Here is a 7,751-nt window from a genome sequence, read left to right on the forward strand (position 1 = left end):
ACTTAAAGCACAAAAATGCGGTCACATTGGAATAAAAACTACATGTTACAATAAATTGTAACATTGTAACCTAAGGTAAGGAATAACCTAAGTAAAGAATATTTTAACTATTTGTTGAAACATATGCAGAAATTGTACTGTGTATTTTTCACTCTATTTTAAATGGGATGTAAAAATGTTTTACCTTTTTAAATATAATGTAAGTGTCTTATTATAATTATATATATTTACAGATTTGAAGTAGGCTTTTTGTAGTATATGCTAAAATTGATTTTGTTTAATAGAAAACAACCAGTGTTTAGAAACTCAAAGAAGTTTAAACTCATTTAACCCAAAATAAAAACACACTTGTAACAATATTTAAAGCTGTAACACAAAAAAAACAATTTATTTAATATAAAATACAATTGGACCAAACAGACACAACATACGTTTTTGGGAATGGTCAGAGTCTCAAAAAATCTCCCCCCCAAAAAAAACAACAAACACAAGTTTTCCCATTTTATCCCATCAAGAGGAAAAAATAAATTATATTCCTATTTTTTCAATAAGAAAGTGGAAGGTAATTGTAAGAAATACTAGAATTATACAGACACTATGAATAAAGCACTAGGTGTTTGTTTCAGTTTAGCAATTCATATTTGCTGGCAGAATTAACCAAAATAATCCAGTGAACTCAACTTTAAATATTATAATAAAATGACTCTAAACAGCCCGCTTCACATATTTTACAGAAATTAGATATTTCAAATCTATTCCCAGTACAAAAGGAGATTACAAAGGTTTGGTCCTTCAACAAGGTCACACATTTTAGCAGATATCTGTCAATTTCCTTTATGGTAAATATATCTCCGTTTTGTTCAAGTAAATGTTACTTGTAAATATATATATAGTGTATATTTACCGATGTAAATGCCAATGCTAGTCTTTGCTTTCTAGACTCTTTAAAACAAGTCATTTTCTTTTTTCATTAAGATGTCACTGAACACAGTCCGGACAACCTGGCTTTAATCAGTACTTAGTGCAGTCGTAGGGGTAGGGGGTGGTGTGGCGGTATATGGAAGGCGTTGATCTATAGGGGATCTGACAGCTTGTGTTACCGCTCACCTGGTGGTCACTGAGGGCTGAGCTTTCAATCCCAAGGCGGTGGGAGTTGAACATTTCTCTCACATTTGGGAAAGTCTGCTGTTGCGACCCGAAAGTGTGCCCAGAGAGGTGGTTAAGATCTGCACTGTGGTTGAGGTACCAGGATGCTGTCTGCCCTGCTGTCCCATTTTGCTGGTGGTGACTAGATGTCAGGACACTATCCTGGCTGGACCCAAGGCTCATGGTGCTCAGTGGAGATGTGGTGCCATTGTGATGATCTGAGATGGTGTCTTCCATGGTGGTGGGCACACACATGTGGCTTGACCTGTCACCCGTGTACAGGCTCATGGCCCTCATACTGCACTGATAGCTCCCACTAGTGTCCATTCCCTGTGTGCATGCCTGACTATAGATAGAGGTCTGAGTCTGTGCATAGTTGATGGGCAACGAGGGGACCATCCCCGTCCTACACGGGATAGTTGGCACCGGACTTAGTTCCCCTTGAGGAGAAGTCCTTAAAGTTATGATGTTCTCAACGCTGAAGCCCGACAGACCATTGCTGACTGTGTGGTGATCAGGGAGTGAACTCTCGGTAGAGGCTGATGGAGTGGATGCCACACTTCTAGGGCTGTCTTGCATGGCACTGCCACCACCAGGGCTTAAGTTCTCCACTTTTGTGATAACCGGTAGCTCCGGGGATTCGCTTTTGATGACAATTTTCTTCTCATGGATAACATCCTTTGGAATGTCTATGCTGGAGATCGAAGTTTGCAGCTTGCTCTGATCTTTGTGGTTCCTCTCATCTTTTTCTTTGGAAGCATCTTTCTTCTTAAACCTCCTCCTCCTTCGGAGAAAGCTCCCATTTTCGAACATGTTATAGGAATCAGGATCCAGAGTCCAGTAGCTACCTTTCCCTGGCTTCTTGTCATCCCGTGGGACTTTCACGAAGCATTCGTTGAGGGACAGGTTGTGTCTGATGCTGTTTTGCCATCCTTGTTTATTTTCACGATAGAAAGGGAAGCGATCCATAATAAACTGATAAATTCCATTCAGCGTGATCTTCTTATCAGGAGCATTTTGAATGGCCATGGTGATAAGAGCGATATAACTGTATGGAGGTTTAACCAGATCCTTTGGGGCTGCTGCCTGGTGGTGGTAGGGTCCGTAAGACCTGCTCATCCCCGAGGTGTATTGGTCATGACCGGTGTACACACTCATGGGGGTGGCCATGCTCCCGTAAGTCCCAGCTGTTCTGTAGTAGTTCTGCTCACTCAGATAAGGGACGACACCCAGACCATTGGGGTCCGCCACAGAATATCTCGCTTGCATCATTGATGCTCAAGAGGGGTAATGTCAATCTGTAGAGGATGGAGAGGTCCTCCTTCAGGAGGAGAGGTAGATCAGACTCTCGCTGTACAACCGTGTCCTCTGCTCTAGCTAAACATCCTCTTCTTCTGAAAATTGTCACTGTCCTTCAGAGACCGAGACCCCAACAAGGTGTCAGATTCAGCTAGGCCAGGGGGGAACGATCTGCAATCACAGCTCCTCTCTCCCACAGCCCTGTTTCCAAGCTATGAAGAACTTCCTAAACTTTTTTCTGTGAGCTAAGCTTTTACTCCCAGCCGCCCACAACCCCCTCTATAACTTCTGTCCAATCAGCAGCCGGTAAGAGGATCTGGGAACCAATCCAAAGACAGACACACTTCCCAGCACTCCACACAAACTGCTTTTTTTTTCGTCATTTAACCAAATATGGTGCGGGAGCTTTAAAGAGTCCAGAGATTTAAACCTATAGTGCTGGATTAACACTATATATTCATCCGATAATAACTTTAAATGAGCAGACCGATAGAGGTAAACATTATAAATAAAAACTATTAAACCTGGATGTTATTTATTTACGTTTATATTGTTATAAATAATTGCCTCACTAAATAATAATAATAATAATATTACACAACCGCGCTATACATATTTTGAAAGAAGTCAGTATAGAAATCAAAACACATTAAAGTTTGTGGAATATTTAATTCTATCATTTTAGGGCAAATTCATCGATCTCAGTTTACAGCATCTACAACCCCCACTAGTTCTTTTGTAAATTTTATTTACAGTGCACGGTAATAGAAATAGATTGAAGTAGAAATTTTAGATTTAGGTTGAGCATACAGACACGGGTTGTATCTATACATACATGCATATAAATCTACCGATTTTAATGCAAATAAGAATACCGTTTATAAAGGAGTTTGTGATTCCAGCTCACCTTAAGCTACATCATATTAAATACATCCACACATATTACATTAGGAACAAAATAATGTAAAGAGTTTCCCCAATTTTACTACATTTTATTTATATATATATTTTAGGGTAAACGATATACTTAGATTAATATGAATAAAGCGAAAATACAAATATAATTCTAAATGAAGCACATCATTGTGTCTAATTGCTTCATTAGCAGTAATCAGACTCGGATAATTAGTGTGCAGAGCCCTGGCCTATTGCTAATGAATTTACTCAGAAGGTTGAAAAGTACCTGATTGGATTTATTTTACCTTCTGTTTGTTACATTGCCATCTACTTTCCAAAATCTAGAGAGGAATCTTCCCCACGGGGCGCCCACTTCACACACTCCTAATACTAGTCACTTTACAGAACGCAACAGCCACAAAAGAACGGGTGTCTTAAAGTATATCCAACCTAAACTGTGCTCTATAGGCACCATTCGACCCAAAAAAATTATGTGTATGTACACAAAACCCTGGAAACATAATTTGTAGGTCTTTGTGTGTTTTTTTTTAATTTGCAAAGCATATTTGATGTGTGATCACATTTTAATGATAACCAATTGAGAAGTAAATGGCTTCCACATGTAAATGTATATATTTTGGTAACTTGTAGATAATATGATATCTTTGTTTATTTTATGTAACACTTCGAGATCTCTACCCAGAATAGCGATTTTAGGATTAACAGAAAGGATTGAACACTTAAGAAAATGCCGTGTATTAAACAAAAATAAAGTTACTTTTATTTTCTTTATCACACAATATTAATTTGTAGATTTTTTTTATACTTTTGAAATAGAATGTATGCAATGTAGAGTCAAAAAGAAATGTTTATTAAGGTCAATCATTTTTAGATAAAGAATAAATTGATATTCTCTTTTATAACAAGATACTTAGTTTATTGTTAAAAAAACAAAAACAAACTTTAACAATTGATAAATAATTTAATCTGTTTTGTGTGTTTTTATATAACGTTGGTTGTTTTACTGGCACACAGGACACCCTGATACAAAAAAGACACTACTAAATGATTAAATCGTTTTTGATGTATTCGTTTGTTTCTTGTTAACAACTACCGGTATTAAATATTAGCATTGTAAAATCACGTTATTAAAGTTAAAAGAATAAGGAAAATATCACTTTTCGAATACTTTGAAATTATTCTGAAACTATAACATTCTTGTTTGGAAAAAACAAATATTCATAAGTGTTAATTTTTCAATTTGTTTCCACTTGGTACAGTGCATTTCTAAAATATGGATTTCTGATATCGACGCGCATAATGCACTTGAACGCAGTTTACTCCTTAAAGTGGTAAAGTTCTATTAAATAAACTCGTTATGCGCTGACTTTTGTTAAACCTAAAGCTCTGGGCTAACCGGTTCTGCCTCCTCTTACTAATTTCTGATTTCAGACACTTGATTCTGTTACGAGGCGCCCTCTAGAGGAAAAAACATGTAAAACCAGAATGGCTTCCTTTATGATGCTTAAACGTTCATCTGCTGCCACCTTGTGGCATTGTGTTCACAGGAAGCCTTTTTTATATATATATATATATAAAATGTGTAGGCAATGTAAAGGGAACTACAGGCTAAACTATTAGCAGCAAGAAAATACACTTCTGTACTTATCTGTCCATCCAATCATTATTTTTTTGTGCCTGATCACAATTGAGCAGCTTCAGATTTTCCATAGATCCTCATGCTTCTTTGTGCTAAATTATTTGCTCCACATCCTTGACTTTCAGCATGTTTTGCAGCCCAGATAATCTTATAAACCATGCAGACAGCAGTAGAGTGCCACTTTGCTCTCTCTGGCCTAGGTAGTCAAATCTGCATGCTCAAACAAGGTATAAATACACACAACACCTAATGGAGATATTACTTCCTTCAACCTATATGTCATGGTATGTTTGGTACATGACCCACTGAAAGAGAAGGTGGTATAACTCATGTACACTTCCATAGTCCTAGAAGAAAAACGTGACATACAAGGCACAGTTATTCTGGGGTAAAAGAAAACCCATAACAGCTGTAAAGCTATTACAGTCATCTCAGGTATGGGGATTAATCTACATGGCATCAAAATTAATTTAGTAAGACAAACATATCAGGGGGCAGTTTTCATAGTCGATAAATTCTCCTCAAGTTTATGTAAATGTTTGGTTTTACTACATGGATTAAAAATCCAGGGAGAATCTTATTTTATTATTCTGAAATATATCAATTATGAATTTACCACTCATTTCAAATTACATATTAAGTCAAAATTGGATGCTCTCCAGCACTATGTATGTGAAAAGCTGTCCATAATCTAAACAATAAGTACTTTCAAAAATCATTTTACAGATCTGCTGGATATCCCATATAATTTACTGTTCACAGGGATCATGCGTATGTTATTCTGTAATTTCAGGAGTGCAATATATAATCTGGAACCCATACAGCAAGTATTAACAGAACAACCTGATTTACTCAACCGTGTATATAGTTTCATTAGAGAAATACGTCCCAATACACATCATTTCACCGGAGTCCTTGTCCCCAATTTGGTGACATACCAGAACTCCACACACCTCCTTTATCAGCTGCGGTAAAATTATAACCGAGACCGCTAACAGCTTCCGCTACGAGAGCCCTACAGCTTTCTTACAATGAGAAGGTTAATTAAACAAGAGGTTGATTTCCTTCGGTGTAGTATTAAATGTGTGTACTTTGGCACATCTCACAATAGCATTTTGTAGATCCAGATTTTATGAATGAATTCTCCTCATCCCAGATGAGAAAACATTCAGAGCTAGTGGTGCAGTGTATCAACCCACTAGAATTCCTGTTCTTACTATGGGCTGTATCCTGCACTGTATTCCATCTTAAAAATGAGTGCTTTTTTCAAATGGATCTGTCAGAATGGTTTAGGATTAGAAATGGTCTACAAGGGGTCACTCAGTGCGCTTCACATTGGGAAAACCACCTTAAGGTATTTTATAGATGGTATTTATATCCTTCAATGTTATGAAATCATCTCAGTCCCCACTTTGTTGGAGAGGCTGTGGAACATGTATGGTGGTCCTGTGCCAAACTGACCAACTTCTGGTCACGTATTCTCACAATGTTCAAATTAATAACTTCTATTAACTCTCTGACCCCAAAGATGGTTCTATTCAAAGTGATTCTCAATGTTATTCCCAAAGTACAGAGAATTATCCTCATTTATTAATTGCTGTCACTTCTATTCTCCCTAGACACTGGGGTAAAAAACTGTCCCAAATACACAAGAATTGTTGACACTTTATAAGGAAAATAAATCTCTAGAACTCAGTGTACGTCATTTGACGATAGAATACCCTACATTAAAGTACCATTGGGATGAATTTAACAGGAAGCTTCGTAACAAATTTAGGTCAGAATGGGACTCTACTTAGGAAAAAAAGAAAAAAGAGAAGTGTATTGTGTCATTTTCTAAGTTCAGTTGTGATATATTAAGATTGTACATCTCATTATACTCTCATCTGGATGTACTGCAGTATATATATGAAAAATTTACATTAACTATTGTAAGTAGCTGAACCTCCCCCTTTTTTTTCTCTTTTTTCTGTATTCCTCTCTTAAAAGTTATACTTATTTGTTATATGAAAAACCTTTAAATAAAAATTAATCGAGAAAAAAAAATGAGTGCTAATATTTTATTCCATTCATTTTACCTATGTATTTTATACTGGCAAAAACCATTCTATTCTGTAAGTTGCTTCATTGTATGTAGGGATCATAATTACTACTAGACATTGAGGTTTAAGAACTAAAAGGGAAATCTGTCAGGAGAGTTTGTTGGAGACTTTTGGTTTTCGCTCACCCAACTTCACTATTCTTTATGAAGGGCCCTGTATAATGCATAACTCAGTGGGTAAGGATAATTTCAAGAAATCTCACTGTAACTATACCTTATACAGGGCCAGTCAAGCTCTTCCTGCAGCAGAAGCTCATAAGGGTTGCACCATTATAATGTAAAGTGATGTCAAGGCGTTTGAATCACAACTCTTCCTTTAGTGAATAAACCCAATTGTGAAATTTTAACATGGGGTTATATAAATCATGATAACAAGCAATAAACATAGCATGAAGCCAGGTGCCTGTATCCTGCATGTTTGTTTGCAAATAAGAATGATATAAACAAAATCTTGACTTTACATTAACTATTTTCTCTTCTGGTATATTAGTCACATTAGTGCAATATTTATTAGGCATGCATTGAATTGGTGTAGAGCTATCAGCCTGGAGATCACATGTGTGAATGTTTCACTAGCTAAATGCTTTGCTATTTTAGGTATTTTGTCCTCTCAGGATTCCTGTAGTTTTCTTCTGCACACGTGGAGCT

General features: G+C 36.7%; 1 protein-coding gene across 1 annotated transcript; it reads right to left on the bottom strand.

The window, feature by feature from the left end:
- Positions 1–359: 359 nt before the first annotated feature.
- FOXC2 (forkhead box C2) lies at positions 360–2,659 on the bottom strand. Its single transcript, XM_053448290.1, has one exon. It carries the CDS (start codon positions 2,416–2,418, stop codon positions 1,012–1,014), a length of 1,407 nt encoding a protein of 468 aa, XP_053304265.1. The 5' UTR covers positions 2,419–2,659; the 3' UTR covers positions 360–1,011.
- Between the last annotated feature and the right edge of the window lie 5,092 nt (positions 2,660–7,751).

The sequence above is a fragment of the Spea bombifrons genome, chromosome 10 (genome assembly GCF_027358695.1).
Source record: "Spea bombifrons isolate aSpeBom1 chromosome 10, aSpeBom1.2.pri, whole genome shotgun sequence".
In the NCBI taxonomy this organism is placed as follows: Eukaryota; Metazoa; Chordata; class Amphibia; order Anura; family Pelobatidae; genus Spea; species Spea bombifrons.

Coding starts and splice junctions, on each gene's coding strand:
- FOXC2 (XM_053448290.1), bottom strand. CDS start 2,418: ATGATGCAAGCGAGATATTCTGTGGCGGACCCCAATGGTCTGGGTGTC.